At 41.9% G+C, this 20,058-nt stretch overlaps 1 protein-coding gene across 1 annotated transcript in view; it reads right to left on the bottom strand.

Annotated features, from left to right (window-relative positions):
• FAM169A (family with sequence similarity 169 member A) overlaps positions 1–19,839 on the bottom strand; it is a 46,343-nt gene extending 26,504 nt beyond the window's left edge. Inside the window, exons 1-2 of the mRNA XM_074994235.1 lie at positions 19,734–19,839; positions 1,416–1,562 (exon numbers count right to left, since the gene is read on the bottom strand). Of these exons, the coding sequence (XP_074850336.1) occupies positions 1,416–1,550 (135 nt within the window). The 5' untranslated portion in view covers positions 1,551–1,562; positions 19,734–19,839. The remainder of the gene's footprint in view (positions 1–1,415; positions 1,563–19,733) is intronic.
• Between the last annotated feature and the right edge of the window lie 219 nt (positions 19,840–20,058).

The following is a 20,058-nucleotide window of genomic DNA, read 5'->3' on the forward strand; positions in this document are numbered from 1 at the left end:
ACCTGCACAGGCAGACCCAGTTTTGAACACTACATTACAAAGATAGGCTAAGTGCTAAGGGGTGAGAGTGCTGCGGGGGACGGATCATAAAACTCAAGCATCTGATCTCTTATTAGTGCCTCCACCAGTACAGCTGCTTTGATGGCAACAAGGTAAGTTTTAAGACAAATACACTTATCCCTCGCTATATGAGCACAATTGGTTCCCAACTTTCTGCTCGTAGGCGAAAACGCATAAGAGGGACACTAAATTCCTATTAAAATACAGGTAAAAGTCTCTACTTGGTTCCTAGGGCTCCTGACGTGGAGACGGAGTGGCAGCATGTGGCACTGCTTTTGAAGGGTAAGTGAACCTTGGGTTGGGGAGGGTTAAAGGCTGGGGGCAGTTTGGGGCCATGACCAGGAGGGAGAATTAAATTCTGGTGGGGGGTTCAGGCAGCAGGAGGTACGGGGGGGGCGTGGTCTGGCTGCTGCAGTTTGGGGCCGGAGGGGAGAGATCAGCCTGCGGGGCCAGCACGGGGTCTGGCCGTGGTGCACAGCCGCGGGGCCGGCAGGTGGGTCTGGCCGCAGTGCACGGTTGTGGGGCCGGCAGGTGGGGCTGGCCGTGGGGCTGGCAGGGGGGGTCTGGCCAAGGTACACGGCTGCAGGGCCGGCAGGGGGGTCTGGCTGAGGTACACGGCTGCGGGGCCAGCCGGGGGGGGTCCGGATGCGGGGCCACAGGGGCCATTACGCTGCCACAGTACGGGGCTGCAGGGCCAGCTGGGGTTCAGGCTGCAGGGCTGGCCGGGGGCGGGGGGGGTTGGGATTAGACTATGGAGCTACGGGGAGAGGGTAAGTCTCGTATAAGCGGTGGGAGTTCACTCGCTGAGTGAACTAGGGGAGGTATGTGTGTCCCTCACTTAAGCAAGTACTCGTAAATAAAGTACTCGTTTAACAAGGGATGAGTTTCAGAAGTCACCAGGACAGCCTACAGGAATAAAGGTCCACCCAGTTTCAGAAGTCAGCAGGACAGCCTATGGAAATAAAGGTCCACCCAAAGCAGTTCACTTTGCAAGAGAGAGGCATAAACAGCCAATTAGATGCAGTAACTGTTAGCATAAATTATGCCCGTGCGTTTCTGTGATTAATTCTAGCAAGCAGTTTGCCTGACCACCAGTTGAGATATAAAATTAAATAGTATTGTTCAATATATGCATCAACCAACAATCTGCACAGCTGACACAAAGATGTCAGCTGGCATAAAACATGTTTCTGGTGTTCCAAAATAAAATACAATTTAAAAAGAATAGAAACATACAGAAAATGTAAAGATAAGTATTACAATCACTAGACTAAGTGGATTTACCTTCCTTTTTTTCTCTACATTCAATTGCAAATAAAAAAAACATATGAACCAATTTAGTTTTTGGTTCTTACTTTGATGTTGCTGACAAGAGACAAGAATTCTGGATTCTCTGGATCCCCACATCGAAGATCAGCCATGTACTCTTCTGCAGAACTCTCCAGGTCTTCATGACTGTAGTTACCCAACACATCCACAGGGAATGCCATCCTCCTGAAAAACTAAACATGCATATGCTATTGTATGTGTACCATACAGCATCTGCCTGACGTTATCTTGTGCTACTAAACATAAAATCAGAATGAGTTTATTACCTAGCACTTCTTCCCTACACGGAAGCTGTTCATTTGTATTGGCAGCATGAATCAAGCCTGATGTTAGTTTCCCATGACCACCCCAACCAGTGTGTTTAATTTCCAAATATTATTTGGGCAGAAAAAGGTGGTATGTGTTCTAATTCAATTTGCGTTAATTTAATATGTGTTTTCTTTTTCTATACAATGTTTAAAGAGCTGCTGTTGCATAAAGTACAATGGATAAATACAGAGCCAAATCCTTCATAACTTTACCTATCCCGAATAAAAATTGTACAGAGGATGCTGCAAGGATATTGGTGAAAACAGAATCTTCTCCACACAACCTGTCTGTGGCTTCAGCCTTGTAACACAACATGGCCTATGTGTCTAAACAAGTTCTTAAACCATGTTCCACAGAACACTGAAACAACTCACAGGTGTGCCTAGAGTGTCTGACACTTTTTTGATATCGTACACTGATGGTATGTATTTTCTGTTATTAAAACCAGATGCAATGTTACTTCTTCATTGCTATTATACCTGATTAAGTTACTTTGTTTTGTTTTTGCTGTATATGTTGCTGTTTGTTTGTTTGTTTTTGGTCTGAACAGTTTTTTAAAGAAAATTTTCATAGATGTTCCGCATAAAATTATTATTAAATTGGTGTTCCCTGGTCTCAAAAAGTTTAAGAAACAATGACCTAAACAACTAAGATTCTGGTGTTCCTTTTATTTGCACAAACAAGCCTACCCAATAAACACTCAAATATCTGTACTACAAAGAGAGCTATAAGGAATTATGGAAGCTCTCTTCAAGTTACATGACAGTATGAGATATGTCCACCACAGGCTATTGTTAAAAGCCTCCAGGACATCATTCTTGGAATTTTTAGAATAAAAAAGTTAGAATCACAGCACAAAGTATGGAGCAACAGCTGCCTTACTGAATGAATTTTTTGACCGCTAAGCCATTGTGAAAACAAAAAACAGCAGTATATTTGTTTACATCTAAAAATGAACAAGGATAACTGGTTCATGTTTTAGGAACATATTAATAGAAAATTCCTTTCACGGCCTAGAGGAAAATTTCGTCTATTCAATAAGAATTGGCAATTTACTGAGCCCTGGTCCCTGCTGTTTCTCAGTTTTTTAACATGTACCACAGGCAATAGCAAGGAAAACAGAAATAAATTAATCTATGCAAAAAATTTTAAAAAACCCACTTTTCAATTTTATTCTCTCCCATGTTTCTCTTCAGTTAAACTAATGAATTTCTAACTCAGGAGTATTCCTACAGTATTTGTGTTAAGAAAACTGTCTGCTATAGTAGATTGGCAAACACAACAGCAGAAAGACGGCCCATCCATAAACCTTGACTATGCTACAGATTGCACATACTTTAACACAACAGTTCTCAAGCATGTTCATGGTGCCACTTTATCATATCTTTAGATTCTACCTTGTGAACTACCTCCCCCTCATTAAAAGCACAGTATTCCTGAGAAAAATCACAATAACTGCTTACATGGAGAAAAAATTAATGGATTCTTGATGTCTTTTAGGGCAATTCAGCAGCTGAACACAAGAAGATGGGCCAGTAACATGTCACTAGCCAGCAGCTCTCTGCAGACCAGCAAGTAGCCCCATGAACCAACCTTTAGCAATCTAGTTTAAAGGAGAGAGTAATCTGTTGGAGGTAATGCAATTCACCGATTCCACCAACAGGAAAATTCCATTCCCACTTACTAGGATGATTTGAAATTTCACATTTAAAGTGTTTTTTAGACTCTAGAAAGCAAAAACCAAAGAAGATGCTTGTATAGTCCATATTTGTGTGAATTACTGCTCAGGTTTTTTAGGCAAGAGAGCCTTGTATGCTACCACAGTTCTGGGTTTTGGACTTTTTTGAGGAGGGATTAAAGGAGCAAAGAGGCATCAGGAGCATAACAGAGCCTCATCATCCAGCCTATCAGTCCTCTTTTTTTGTTTCTTTAAGCTTCTGTGTGCTGCTGCATAAGTGTAAAGCTGTCACATCAAATCCTTGTCACGTCCTTTGGAATTGTGTTCCATTCGTGAGATAACCCTTCCATTGGCCAGGAAATATTCTAGCTGAATGAGCAACCTCGATGTAGCCTTAAGCAACCTAACTCATCTAGCGCATTCATGCAAAACGGATATTAAAGGGGAAAGAATGTCCTCATAATTTGTTTTTAATTAGGCAAATGATGCAATTCATTCTTTTACTAAAACAAAGCTGAATTTCACTTTCTCTCACTGTAACTGCTGCATCTTGCATACGGTATTAAAATTCACTGTACTGAGGTCATACTTCACCCTGCCTCTATAAATTAGTATTCTAAAAATGTCAAAACCTTTTTTAGAAACAGATGTGGTAGCAGAGAGTGACTCAGATCAATTCAAGGAGCTCCTGGAAATACCACACTCAATAAGATCAGTGTACCTGATGTTTTTGCATGACTTTCCACTACACAAAACCTTCGTTAATTTAAGTGTTAAGACTGAAGAAAAAAAAATCTCCCATTTATTTAACAATAATACAGACAAGGCTGAAAATCCATTTACGTTTTAAACCTGAATATTAACTGTGACATATTCTCAGTCTTATTTCTGGAAAAGCATCATAAACTTCATCATATACTCTTGTACACCAACATGTATGCATGTGCTCATAATATCACCACAAACATTCACACTGACAGACCAGACGATAATATTTGTTAGGTTTGCCTCTAACTTCCCCCTTCTAAATCAAAATTTCACTGGATTTTGGTAACCGCATTGGGACATGAGGTACTCTGCAATATAAGGAAAAAATCTTGGGGATAATTTCAGTTCATTCACAAAGGGGATGAAGGAGGGAGATCTCCACAGACAGGGGTCTGCAACCTGCAACTCCGGAGATACATGGAGCTCTTCAAGGACTTCTTTGTGGCTGCCAAAAATTAAAAAATTTAAAAAAAAACACCACAAAAACAAAAAAGCCACACCTCCTGATTATTTCAATAAAGGGTGAATGTTTAAAAGCCCAAAAATGAACAACTCATATGTAAATAGCAAATGATATGTGACCTCAAAATGTTGAATAACTCCCCCTAGTATCCTCCAGAAACAGAAAAGATTCAGGAGTAAAAGTAAGGATGATAGTGGTACGTGTACACACACACACACACACAAAGTATAAGGAAACAGAATATGTAAAAAGTTTGTGACCATCCTACAGTAAACATGTATCGCATTACAAATCATGTGTACGCTGTGGTTAAACTAGGGGTTACAAAAAGTATGGTTTGACATTATTTAAGGACCATCTCTTATTCACATGCACTGCAGCTCTTGAATTACTGATTTTTTTACCGAATTGGAAAAAATGCCTTCTCTTCCTATTTTGGTTGCCAACCCCGCCATAGGATAGTCAATGTTCACAGAATGAAAACCACAAGAATTTATTCATAGATAGAAATCAAGCTGTGCAGTGTTCTAATATATACAAACAGACCCTCAAGTGAGTAGGAAGGAAGTCATGCTGTGGGAAAGCAAGTTGTTAACCTATATATGTAGCCTAAGGTAGGTAATATTGTCAATCTTTTCTTGTAATAAACGGAAGAGACAGGGGATAGGGTTGAGAATATTCATAAACTGTAACTGATACTTTCCAAGACTTTTAACATTTGCTTTTTGTCTGTTACTACTACTTCTTGTTAAAACTTTTTATCCACTGGAATAGCCCATATCCTGATCCTGCAAATACACCCATGCCTAACCTTATTCAATATAAAGTGAACAACTAGTCGTGACTTGCCACCAGGTGCTCTAACTCAATAGTGGACAATATTTTATACTAAAAAGTAGCCTGTATATAGAGCAAGTTATGCACATGGAACTCCCACTGGAGTGAATGGGAATTTCGGGCCAATATGCTCAGAGCAAAATTAGGCCCTAAACACGAATTATATAAAGAAGCATCAAAAGCGCCCACTCTGAAGAGAAGAATCAGGTATGGACTGACCTGCTCATTTTTAAAACTATCAAATCAGCCAGACAAAGAAAAAAAAAACATGTCTGCAGGGAAGCCAAGTTATACTTCTACAAAAAAGGAATTTTCCCTACACCTAAGCTAATTTCTAAATTTTGGGGAAGCACAAAACAATCACACCTTGAAAGGGAAATATTTTGAGCCGTGAAAGTCATGTTATACTAGGCCATACTCTAAGCAAACTGTTCCAGAAGAGAATATAATTTCCTGGAGGACAATGTGGCTCAAAAGCCACATAAACCTATTCTGATTTTTACAAACATCCCCCAAAATCTGATGCTTAACTTGCACTCAGCAAATTCAGCTGTCATTCAGATGCAATATAAACCATAGAGTGCAGAGTCCTGAATAAAAAAAATTTAAAAATGGACAATTAATCTGAAACTAGAAAAGTTACAGTGTTACGTACTCTAAGGCTATGTGCCACAGCTTTATAGTGCTTAAAACTATTTTAGGGCACCCTGTTAGGGGCATGAGGGGAGGGACAGTCTAGTTGCCACAGTTCTCACATGAGACTAAGGAGACCCAGGTTAAGTTGTCTGATCTACCAAAGACTGACTGAGTGACTGTGGGAAAAATGCTTAGTTCCTCTGTGCCTCAGTTTCTTGTCTGTAAAATGGGAATAATCCTTATCTTGCAGAGGTGTTGTGGGTCTAAACTCATTAGATTGTGAGACTATGTGAGAACTGAAGTATTTAAATGTATCACTGGCTTGTAAAACTATAAAAGCCTACTGAAAAACTTTATTAGAACAAAATATAACTGGCACATTTATCATCGCATGGTCAAAATATATGTCATGTTGGGCATAGCAGTGAGGCTGCTCATCAGCACCTTAGCAAGTATTCTTCCACTCCTCCAGCAACCACACAGCAGAAAACCAATAGCTAGTTTGCAGTACAAAGCATTTTTGAGGACCCCAAACAAATGGAAACAACAAAGTTATGAGACCATTAATAAAACATTTGAACAAAATGAAAACAATAGATTCAAAAGAAACTGGTAAACACTTTTCATTTCTATAATGCTTCTAACAGAGACTCTCAAAACAATTTTATAGTATTAGTGAATTTAGGCCCTGAATGTAAATTTTACAAAGCAACATCCATCACATGCAGAAGTTCACTATGCCCATGACTTTACCCAGTACATTTCCCAAGACTACAAAAAAGGATTTGTGGCAAAGCCCAAAATAAAATTAGGCCTTCTGACTCCATGCCTTACATATATATTACCCATAATATACTAGGGATGCTTCTCTCTACTACTAAACTATTAAAAGACTACAAACAATGGAAGCACACAAGTTGCCTAAACCTGAATTTGGAGATTTAAAAAATAAAAGAAAGAAAAGTCTTAAAACAGGATATCAAACCACACAAGAATATATGCAATGAAACCTCCATCAAGGATCACCTGAAGTCTGAACTGAACAAGAAATTACTCAAGAGTATCCTTCAAGTTTTGTTAATTCTCAGTATAGGTAAAGGTCATCTCTACTAATAAACTGAAATGGAAGGGTTCTTTGACAGAGATTTCATTGTATTCCTCTTTTTAAAAATAAGATATCCTACCTTGATTACAGAATTTTTTTCATAATCCCTTCATGGTAACATTGGAAAATTAACTGAACCCTATATTCTATCATTCTTTTTACGGTAAGATTTCAAATGAAGACAAGTAACTTCTCTGGCTCTTAATACATCGAGCTTTATACTGATGAGAGAGAATGAAATCTCTTGCCTAGAAAACAATATCAACATCCACCAAGTGCCTCTGATTAATGCACCAACCACATTATCTGAAATCTGTTTCAAGCTGCTTACACTGCTCTTGGTTAGTACCAGAGACAAATCTGAGCTGTCAATTTGGGGGCAGAAAAAAAAAAGTCAGATACATGATACTTCTTTGTTTGTATTTGCCCTTGCCAAGTCTATTTTAATTTGATCATCACTAATGTTAACATTCTTGCATAAGACAGATATTGACTCCTTTTGTAGATAAAGGAAATCAACAATCCTCTCACAAGCATAACTTCAGTGGAGTTCAGAGAGGATTTTTCTTGCAGGAGGTCGACAGGATTGGGCTCAAAGAGTATCTTTTTAGTACAACTCTAATCAGTGGATTTTGCAAGAGAAAGTCATTAGCATGTAAAATACTAAATCACAGAAGTTTTTCATTCTAAATCACAACAGAAATATGAATATCTACATTAAACAACATTGTTCTGAAATAAGAGCTCTGAAGAAAGGATTCAAAGGTTAAAATGGAAGACCATCACTATTTAACAACCAAAGAAAATGCCTGCTTTTACCATGTGAGTATTATTAAAATGATATACAGTCACCATCACTAAATATTTTTAATGATAGTTGTTAGAACTGGATGTTAAACACACCTTATTGTTGTCAGGGTAACAGTTTATGTATTACTTCTTCTAACACAGTCAGGAATTTCTCCTATCCTAGAGTCCTGAGAAAAACCCAGACCCTGGTGACAAATACATTTATGCAAGAGCCTCACTTACACAGCTCTTTACATCCAATTGTTTAGTGTCCAATATTACTTCTATTAAAATCAACAGCAAAAAAAATCAATGACCCCAATGGGAGCATGATTGGGACCATATTTAATTATTATAAACACAGATGTGATAATTCAGTTAAGAGAAGCATGTCTGTAACTGCACTTTAAGGCCCCAATTAAACAAAGCATTTAAGCATGTGTGCCTAATTTTAAATATGTAACCCCACTGAGGTTACTCAAGTGATCAAAGACAGGCACATGATTAAACATCCTTCTGAACCAGAGACTAAATTTCCTTAGTAATGATTCAGATAGGCAATATTTATGTGCTCTCTTGAATTTACATGCTATGTCTCATGTACTCCTATCATAACAAGAAAAATAACTAAGACGATGTCTACATTACAAAATGAAGTTGAATTTATTGAAGATGACTTTTTACCACTAGATTTTATAAAGTCAAAGATGAATGTCCACAAATGTCCACAAAGTTGACATAGTGTGTCTCAGCTAGCTTCAACTGTGTCAACTTCAACTGTGTCAGCAATGGATTGTAAGTACCTATCCCATAAAGTCTGAAGCCCCATTGCATTGCGGGGTTTTCTGCCAGTGTATCACGGGAAAAAATGCGCTGCAAATGCTTGTGGGTGTCTGATATCATCCCAAAGTGCAACTGGAAAACAAAACAGAGTTTTTCGCCATTTTCCCAAAGCCTACCCCTGGATCACACTGCTGCACAGTGCTAGCATGGATCCTGAACAGCTTAGAGCTGTTGCACAGTATTATGGATACATCCCACAGTGTCATGCAGTATTTCATTAGACAAAGCCAGTGGGACGATGAGGTGGATGCAGATGATTCGGGTGATGTTGAAGGACTGTAGACCAGGAATGCCGAGCTGCTGGATGCATTGCACGCAGTGAAGCACCAGTTCTGGAGGCACGAAACCAGCACACACTGGTGGGATTGCTTTATTTTGGATGTCTGGGATGAACTTACACATGCACAAGGCTAGTTTCATGGAACTCTGTGATTTGCTGTCCCCCTTCCGTGAAGTGCTGTAATACCAAAATGAGACCTGCTTTGACAGTTCACATGCAAGTGGTAATTACTCTGTGGAAGGTTGCAACACCCGACAACTACTGGTCAATGGGAAATTAATTCGGAGTGGGCAGATCTACAGTGGGGGCTGCAGTAATCCAAGTAGCCAAGGCTATCAGTGCCTGTCTGCTGCAGAAAACCATGACTCTGGGAAATGTGCAGGACACAGTGGACGGCATGCCTTGGATCGTAGATGGCCCTTGGGCTGGGAGCTTGAGACCCCCAGTCTACAATGACTATAATGATAGTACTCCACCTTTACCTTCCTTGACCTTTCAGCTGCCTGACATGAGTGACTATGCTCTTCTTTAAATCTTATCCCTCCTCAGCTTCTGTGACTCCATCTTTTTCTACCTTACTGCTCCTTTACCATGTCTTTTGAAGGATCCTCCTCACCTCTCCTCCAACTGTCTGGGATTTCACAGGGCTCTGTCCTTGGTCCTCTCTTTTCTCGTTCACAAACACAAATTTAAGTATTATCTCTTATGCTAATAATTCACCCACCAAAAATCTCATCCAGGCTCTCATCTTGATTACTTCAACATCCTTTTCTCAGTCAATTTTGTCCAACTCATGTTGATTCAGAATGCTGCCACAAAGATTGTTTTCCTAGCCTGTGGTGCATCCTTGGAATATCATGGAAGGACAGAGTGACCAACACCGCTGTCCTCGAGCAAGCTGGAATCCCAACCATGCACACCCTCCTCAGGCAGCGTCGACTCCGCTGGCTTGGCCACGTCCACAGGATGAACGATGGAAGGATTCCAAAAGACATCCTGTATGGTGAGCTAGCCTCTGGCAAAAGACCTCCCAGACGCCCCCAGTTGCGTTACAAAGATGTCTGCAAGAGAGACCTCAGAGAGGTAGACATCAAGCTGGACAACTGGGAAGAACTGGCAGACGACCACAGCAGATGGAGGCAGGGGTTACACAAGGGTCTTCAGAAGGGCGAGTTGAAGATCAGACAGCTAGCAGAGGAGAAGTGAGCGCACAGAAAGCACAATAAGGACTTGCCAGACACCCACTACATCTGCAAGAGATGCAGCAAGGACTGTCACTCTCGCGTGGGTCTTTATAGTCACAACAGATGCTGTAAATGAAGTCCTCAATTGAAACTTTAAAGGGCGCGATCCATAGTCTATGCAGACTGAAGGATGCCTACTACTAGCTTAGCCATGTCACTGTCTCGCTCTGAGTCCCTTCTCTATCACATCAAACAAAAATCCACTAATCTTCACTTGTTTCATCCAGCCTGTATGCTATTTATATCCTGATGCCAGTGCCACAGAATTGCCAGGAGGTGGCTCAGTCAGCAGGACTCGGCTCTGGCCACTGGACTGGGAGGACTGCAGATGGAAGGGGGACTTTTCTCTGAGGGAGATTTTATCAAGAAATGTTTGGTTGACTCCACTGCAATACTTTGTCCAGGCAACAAAAAACAATTCAAAAACATTTCACTGTCAAGGCGAACTGTGGTGAGATGTATAGAAGCAAACACAGAGAACCTGGACTAATAGTTGAAAAACAAGGTCAATAATTTTTCATACTTCGCTCTGTCAGTCAATGAAAGTTGTGATGTCAAATACACAGCCCAGTTGTTGGTTTTCATTCAAGGCATTACCACAAATTTTGAGCTCACAGAACTGGCAACAAATGCAACTGGCATCAAATGCAATCAAAGAAAACTATCTACTGAAAAAGATCTACTGGAGGCAGCAAATAACAGCATCTCAAAAGTGGGACTGGAACAGACAAAATTGGTGAGTGTGACCACTTATGGAAGGCCTGATCTGACTGGCAAAAACAAGACCAAGAGACAGAAATATCCCAGAGCAAAAAATAATTTTTTTAAACTGCATTTTTCACTGTGAGGTCTTCTGCAAGTGTTCTGAAACTAAGCAATGTTGTGAATACAGTTACAAAACAGATCAACTTTATTTGAGCCAAGAGCATTAAACTACAGACAATTTGTCTCCCTGCTGAAGGAGTCTGAGACCACAGGGATATTCAGTGCCATACAAATGTTAGATAGCTTAGCCAGGGAAAGTCCTGAAAACACTGTGGGATCTGAGAGCAGAAATTGATTTGTTTTTGAAAATGAAAGGGAAAGATGTGGATTTCCCTCAGTTGAACAACGTGAACTGGCTCTCCAATTTTGCCTTTTCCATTGACATTACGGGGTAAAACTCCTGAAGTCCCAAATTCAAAACTTCAAGGTAAGGGGCTCCTCTTCTCCCCTCAGACTGGAAACAAGCAGTTGCGACACTTTCCCACTTTGCAATAGATTACAATACCTGGCCAGAAACTGGAGAGACACATGTCAATGCTGCAAAGCTTTGCACGCTGAAATTCTCTCACCACTTCATGGATTTTAGAATGATAGAAAATGACATGGCTTTGTTCTTCTCCCCTCTCACAGATGAGGGGGACAATGCTCCAAAATGACCACCAAATTGAGCTTACTGATTTGCAATGTGACATGGAGAAATTCAAATCAGCACCAGTTCTGGGGTTTTGCACATCTCTTAATGAACAGAACTTGCCAAAGACCACGACTCATGACCAAACGATACTTGTGAGTTGATCCAAACAGTTCATCCGTGAGCAGATGTTTTTCTGTGATGAAATTCAACAAATTAAAGAACAGCTCTTCTATCAATGAGGACCACTTTGCATCAGTGCTCCAAATTACAACAACAGAAATGACACTTGACTTCACATCCCTTGTTAATGCCCTGGGGACGTTACTGAGTTTTAAGATGAATGGGCAAAATGTTCTTACAACCACTGTCCTAAATTTGTACCAAATCTTGTGCCAAGAGAGCCAGGTGAGGAGTCTAATGAAAGCTGGTAATCCACTGACTCTGTTTATACTGCTCATGTTTGTATCATTATGTGGAGTTATAAATATTGACTCTGTGCTTGTATTTAACATTTTAATTTCTGGGAGAAGACAATAGGAGGCGTGGCAATCTATTGTAAAAGGGACCCTAATCAAGTGAAGCATTACTTGACAGAAAAAGGACCTTAACAGATTCCAATCCACCTCTGAAGAATCTGGCTGTAACACATAACCCAGCAGAGAGGCAATGGTAGATTGCCTAAAAAAAAAGACATGGACAGGTGGTCTGCCGAGGTGACAGTCTCCATCTGGGATGTGTTTCCACACAGGGAGGAACAATGGAATTCCCTACACATGAGCAAGGGTATAAAGAAGGTCCTGAGGTTCCTCCATCTTTGTCTTCATTCCAGCTCATCACTTCAGGAGCATCTCTGCTACGAACTGAGCCCAGAAGCACTGATGACCCATCTTAACAGAGGATTTAGTTTAATATAGCAGCTTATTCCACCAGTTCTGCAATCCTGCATCAAGAACTTCGTATACATTGACCTGGCAACATGGCTGGTCCTTTGGGACTAGAACCACCTGTTTGGATTTGGTGAGATTGGTTTTCATAACCTCTCATCGGTGTATGGAGGGTACTGGATGTGACACAAGAGAAGCTGGAGTGTCTGAGGAAATTACTTGTGTGAATTCTTGATAGGCATCTTAGCAACATAAGTGCTCTTTGTGACTGGTTTGGTACACCTTACAGTGGAAGACTCCCAGTCTGGGGCTGTAAACAGCCCTGTTTAAGCAATCTGCCCTGATTTGGCTCTCTGAGCAGTGCCTGGAAAAACCTCTACCATTACAGCCCTTCATAGACTTCCTTCTTCATAATGAGTTGCATTTTTAAACGCAACTTGAATAATGAACGTAAGTTGAATGTAAGTAAAAGTTTAGCGTTAGTGTTATGACAAATTTACAAGTGTTCACAAAATGGTTTGTAATATAAATTGCCTTGTAAAATAAGTTTTCAATAATGGTGTATTCAGTTAATTGTTATTAAATTTAATCACATTGTTGTGTAAAGAACATATTTTTTTAGAATAGATGGGGATATAATTTCATTATTAAGAAATGGTGCAGTCCCTGACTGCTTTCCAAAACTCATGGAGTGCCCCCGCCGTCCCGCAGCAAAAATTATTGCCCACCTCTTATATACTCCCCTTCCCAAGCCTGTGTCTTCTACCATTTCTTTAAGCTACCCCACAATGTCCTAAGTATTCAACCTCTCTTGGTCCCATTCCAGGGTGAAGAGGGGCTCTCAAGCTACAAACTATCAGACATCTAAAAATGACTGAATGGCTTAACTAAGAGCAGAGCTAAGATCCCTTCCCTGCAACGCTACAGCTGCTCATTTGTACTTTGGGGATAGTTTTAAGCAACTGTACAGTCAAATTAAACAAGCGTTAACTTCCCTCAAAGCATGCTGCATAAATCACTGTTCAAAATAAGATACTGGAATGTACAGACTACTAGTCTGTTCCAATATCAGTGTTGGCAACTCATGACTTTATCTTAAGTTTTGTGATTTTGGGGGTAGTTTTGTTAAAGCTGCAGCTGCTGGAATCAAATTTTTAAACCAGCAAATCTTTGCTTTCATTTGAAAAGTTTCCAGCCTTTAAGCCTTCAGAGAAGCTTGAAATCAAGAACCGTAAAATACGAATGCCAATTGTTGTATACTGGGCAGTGGTTATTCCAACACCACTGTACGCATCTGAAACCTGGACAACATACAAGCATCTTTTGAAGGCACTTGAACAATACCATCAATGCTGCCTCAGAAGAATCCTAAATATCTCTCAGGAGGATAGGCCCATTAACACTAGGCCTTGGAAGAGTTGAACATGACCAGCATTGAAGCCACTATCATTAACCAACTGCTTTGTTGGACTGGTCACGTGGCTCAGATGTCTGATCAGCGCCTCCCAAGACAGATTCTGTTTTTGGAGTTGAATGAAAAACGGAGGAGCACTGGGTGGTGGGGGGGGACACACGACATGGGACAGACGACGACACAGAGGAAGCGATATAAGGACATACTGAAGGCACACATGAAAAAGTGTAGCATTGGTGCTGACTCTTGGGACCCAGGATGGTTCCCAGAGGAGAACAGTAATCTGCAAGAGGGTGGCACAATTTGAGAGGTCCCGCCGCAGTGCAGAAGAGGAGAGGTGAAGAAGAAGAAAAGAATGGCAAAAACCACCCCGCACATCTCAAACAACTACCAACATCTGCTCCTTCTGTGATAAGACCTATGGCTCCAGAATCGGACAGGTCAGCCATCAGTGGACTCACAAATAAGAGGGTGCCATGACGACGTTCTACTCATTATCAAGTGACTGCCAAGAGAAGAGAAAATGCCAGCACCATAAGGTAAACTCTCCCTACCCACCCTTTTGGGGAATTTATTGATTTCTACGCCAATTTCAGAATCTTTGAGCCTTCCTTTGGGCTGACAAAGCTAAAATACAACAATAGTTATGTTGCTGCTGTGAGGAACACATAATACAGAGCTGCTGGCACAACACGTATAGTGGGGGTGCTGAGAGCCACTGAACCAAACTGTAAACCCTTTATAAAATGGAAACCACTTCAAGACAGGAAGTGTGGCAGCATCCCTAGTTCCAACATCTACAAATTAATATGCACTTGAGGATCTCTGATGAAGTCTTTTTATCAATTCAGAAATCACCCAAGCACCAATGAAAAAGTAAGTTTATTGGTTTATTTCCACCAAAGTTCCGAGACCTACCATTCACTGGAAAGCATTTACTCTCTAAGCTCCTCTACTGAATAAGTATAGCCAAACAAATTACTTGTCTTCTAGTAACATAGCGGAATGTACGAATAGAACTGTGTATAAAAGTATAACCTATAATTAGCACAGCATTCGATACCAATTAAAGTTCCTTGAAATAAATATATTACATGCCTAGAAATGGTCATTGCAGTCATAATGTTAAGTAATCACCTCTCTATGTTAAGTTTTCAAATAAGACACATTCTTCTAGTATTGCTCCAGGGGCTACTGCTTTGATGAAGACTCCACCCTTCTTGGTTATGTATTTTTCCCCCTCATTGACTGCACAGGATTAAATAACTTGGTAAAGTGTGTTAATGAAGCATACCTATCAACTTCATGTTAACTGACTTCATGAAAACTAGCAAATATCAACAGCAGCATCAAGTTCTGTTCATCCTGACCCAGAGCTAGCAATTGTAGCCAGGCAAGCACATGGGTTTGCCCACATGGCTGCACTGGAAGACCTGGTACCATGTTACAACATGAACCTCTTACACTTTGAAGACTAATGTAGGCCCCTCTATCTGCAGGAGCCTGTAGCTGTTGCTGTGTGGGGAAATCTGGCTCTAGAGACTACAATTCCCATGAGGCTTCGGGAAGGAGACAGGGGGCCTTTTTGGCAAGGCTGAAGAAAGAAGATGGTGGTCTCCTGTTGTTGGAGTGAGAATGCTGGTTGAACAGACTGTTTCAAGGCAAGTGTGAAGCTTTCTCCCAGCCAGAAACTGCGTTGGGGAGCTGCGGCCTGCTGCTGAGAGACCCTGCAGGAAGGAACTTGATCTGTGTGTGTTAAGAGTGGTGCAGAGGCCAGCTCCAGGTCAGAGGCCCAGCTCAGTTGGTTGCTTTGCCTGGACTGACATATATAGAATCCTGACCAAGCTGCCTGCAAGCCAGTGAGCAACAGATGCATCCCAGTGTAAGCAAGTAACTGGAACTCTGATAATTAAAGAGTTTACACTCTAGGGTGGGAGACTGAGAGCAGTGTAAATGCCAGTTATGTTTCATTTATTTCTGTGTGTATTGTTAATTGATTTAATTCATGTTTAGTTTGTAACCCTGTCTCCTTAGTTTTTAAGTAAAGGTGTGTGTTGATTCTTATGTGGTCTATTAGACATACTACTATTTATACTGCTTGGGAGTTAAATCCAGATTATAACTGAAATAAGTTTCCTGGAGGTTTCCAAAGGCACACCGTTAATTGTGTACAGGGGCCAGCCAGGTGGAGGCACTGCCATTTTACGGAGCTTTAGAAACCAGAGGTGGAAATGGGATTCCCAACTATACAATATCACCACTGGGACGCTCAAGATCTCCTTTGATATTGAATCTATCAGGTGCACCAACACACAACCAAGTACTGCCTCCTCCTGAGGAACCCCAGAAGGAGAGAAAAGGGATTACACTAACAAAAGTGCTACATTTCTGCTGTTTTATTGGAGTACAGACTAACACGGCTACCTCTCTGTTACCACTTGGTATTACAAGCAAAGATTTAGCATACTAAATGACAGCTAACTATAGAGTCCACTTGCTACACACAGATCAAGGGGTTCAACTTTTAGTTATAAAAAATAACCCCCACACCCCCTTTTTTCTTGTATTTTGAAAATAAATTAGTCTTGTCTGTTCTCACTCTCTCACTAATTCTGGACTACATTTAAGAAAGCTTTGAAAGTCCCTCACTTTTGAGAAGGCTGAAGAAACGCATTCCAGGGAGATATTTAAAACCTTTCACTGAAAATGACTCACAGTATGAGAGTTCTGAATACAACAAAATGTTAACTTTACTGTCTGTAGTCACAGAAGTAAGTGTGGGGTGTATTATGTCATTTTAAAAAAGAAGTCACTTTGTGCAAACAAAACAGCAGGGATGCCAGACAACAGTTATTCAGGCATAACTATGCTTTTGTGCCTTCCAGTTCAACAGTCTTTAAAAGGGTGCAACCAGGGAAAAGTTATCAAGTCCCTTTGTACTGAGAATGGCTTATACCCATAATGGCATTCCTCTGAGCAAAAGTTTGATTTTGTGTTCTTGATTTACAAACAACTATTTTCATATCAGCTTCACGTTCCAAAGTGAACGCACTAGAATAAATAAAAAGCGCCAGATTTGAGTATGCACCTCATATTTTTGAAAGTCTGCAAGTTATTATCTGCCCCAAATTCTACATTTCACAGACTACAACAAGATGACTAATACTTTTTGGAATGTACGGACTGATAAGATTTAATGACTATGTTACAACTTTGGGGGCAGGGAGAAGCACTTCCCTATGCCAAGGTGAAGGAATGAGGTGCACACAATCAAATTACCAAACTTTTCAAAATATTGATGTGCAAAAGAACATGAAATACAGAAAAGTGTAAATTTGTTTCACTTCAGATTGAAAATTATTAATACTGTAAAATAACTGCCACTATAGTCAGTAATACCAATGCACAATCACCAGTTTTGTCCAAAGCAGACACACTCCTATCACACGTAACCCTATTACATTTAACAGATTAAGTGTGGTTGTATTCTGAAGAATTACAAAGCAGGTCTTTGTCCACAAAAGCTTATGCTATAGTGCCACAGGACTTCTTCTTGTTCTACAAAAAAGCATCATCATACGATTCCAGATCAATTATAGTCTCTCTCTACGTCTGTGCAACTTTAAGCACCATCCTTGCGCACTTTAACTTATTTCCAATTTACATCTCAATAGTAATAAATATTCTGCAAGACAAATGCTGGCCTCAAAAAAACCTGTGAAAACTTCAGGTACCTTATACTGGCTTGCACGGATGAGATTGTTAGGATAATTAATTTCATTGACAGATAAGCAAGAATAGTCTCAAGCTTTATCTGAGTTGTATAGGTTTCAGAGTGTTAACATGAGTAAGAAGTGGTTAAAAATCCTATTTTAAAGATAGCATATATGACTTAATATACACCTGACACAGACTAATGGGTAAACTGCCATTTTAGATACTCACTTTTCAAATTAGAATATCTCTGTGTAGGCATCATTAACAAATGCTCTAATATCAACTTTTGAACCACATTTGCTATTTGTTGGAGAGACTGAGGAGGAGATTATTGGAGAAGGTACATTTTAAAAACTGCTTACTATTCTGCAAGATGCACATGGGCTGCCTGTGGAACTAACCAACTGGTACTTTTGTGTCCCTGAATTTAGGGTCACAATGTGCGTGGGGTTGGAGCCGGGGACTAAATATTAAACAGAAGTAATGCCCACAGACCCGGAGCATTGGGTGGTTTCTACAAAAACAATCATCAATAAAACTATTTTTGAAACAAATCACAACAAATCAAACAAAGCTTTAGAGTTAACACTATATGAGATTAACTGAAGAGTTCGAACCCCTTTCAGACTTATTTTTTCCCAACTAATTGAAATAACGGATAACTTCATGAACATGAATGTTCCTTTGTACCCATTACATTAACAAACAAGAAATTATTTTAACTGAATGCTCACACAGAAGCTGATGAAGTAACCCAACGAGCACTGGTACGGCCAAGGTTTGAAATAATAAACTGACAATATATTCAGTTTCTGTGTGAAAAGGTTGATGGAGGGAGAACACAGACTCTCCAGTAACCCTTTACCAATCATTCAGTGAAGTGGCACTGATTTTATTATGTTGATACTCCTGCCATGATAAAACTGGGATAGATACGCCACACTTTGGCAAACAGCAATGTGCAATATACCAAAGTGAATACTTGTGCTTACTGAATAGACAGATGATAGGTAAGAAAAGGGGGAGGGGGGAGTGGGACACAAAAAGAGAAAGAAGCAGCAGTTTTGACTAGCCAATACAACCTCCCACAGTTGACTAAGGGGGCACATGATTCAGGTAGGAAAGGAATCAAAGGTCAGTAGACTTCCATAATGGTAGTTTCCCATTTGGTGCCATTTTTAAAAACTGATTTTATTGAGCACTTTATTCTCCAGGTACAGTGATTAAAAACCAAGTAGAATGGAAATGACGCCAGGATTTCCTTCGAGGTTGATAAAAGCCATTGCTTTAAATCGGACTTCCACAGCCCTCCCACCTTTCTTCCCGTTGATTTGGCCCTCCACAAGCGCAGAGCAAGGCCAGCGCAGCGCTTGGCTGTGTCAGGTAAACTCCATGGGGCACGCAAAGCAGGACACCACAGCGAAGGTGGGAAGTGGCGCGGCCTCCCTCCTCAGCTCGCTTGGGAAACGTGCGGCTGGGGGAGGGGACTCCGCGGCAGCGTGGATTCCAGCCCTTTACACCACGCAGCATTTGTTCAGCGAGGCCTTTTTAGCCGCCCCGCTGTATTCCCACCCAGCCAGCGCTGATCTCCGCTCGGTTTCACTGCTACCTTTCGAAACCGCTGCCCTCGCCTAAGCCAGGCCTCCAGCCCCGCGGGGCTCCATGCGGCAGCGCTCCTGGCTCCAGCCCAGGCAGCCCCGGAGGAGCAGGCCCCAGAGCCGGGCCGAGAACCGGCCGGGGGCGGGAGGGGAGGGGAGGGGAGGGGAACGGACACCCCCCCCACACACACACCTGGAGCAATGGCCGACCGTGAGGGGAGATGGGGGGGTGGCGCGCGCAGCATCCCCCGCGCCCGGCCAGCGCCTCCCCGCGCACCTGCCCGGCGCAGCGCCCCGCGGACTAGCGGCCCCCCGCCCGGCGGAGGAGGGCGCCGGGCCCGGCGGGAAAAGGGTGGCCGGCGCGTTCCGCGCTCACTCACCTCGGCCGGCCCTGAGAGCGAATGGGGTTTGCAGCGCCGGGCTCCGCCAGCCGCCTTGCGTAGCTCGCACCTTCCCCGCCTCACCGCCGCGGCCCGGCGCCTGAGCTCATCCCTGCCGCGCTCCGCCTCCCCTCCCTCTGACGCACAGCTCCCGCATCGGCCCCCCGCGGCTCCCCGCCTGCCGCCGCCGCAGGCGCGCCTCGCCCCGGGGCAGCCCCCTAGCTCCGCCAGCCGGCGGGCCCCGGGGCCGCGCCTCCCGGCTTTGTGGGGCAGGGCCGCTGAACGGCAATAGCGGGTGACAGACGCGTGTAGGCAAAAGGAAGAC

The sequence above is a fragment of the Carettochelys insculpta genome, chromosome 5 (genome assembly GCF_033958435.1).
Source record: "Carettochelys insculpta isolate YL-2023 chromosome 5, ASM3395843v1, whole genome shotgun sequence".
Taxonomy (NCBI): domain Eukaryota; kingdom Metazoa; phylum Chordata; order Testudines; family Carettochelyidae; genus Carettochelys; species Carettochelys insculpta.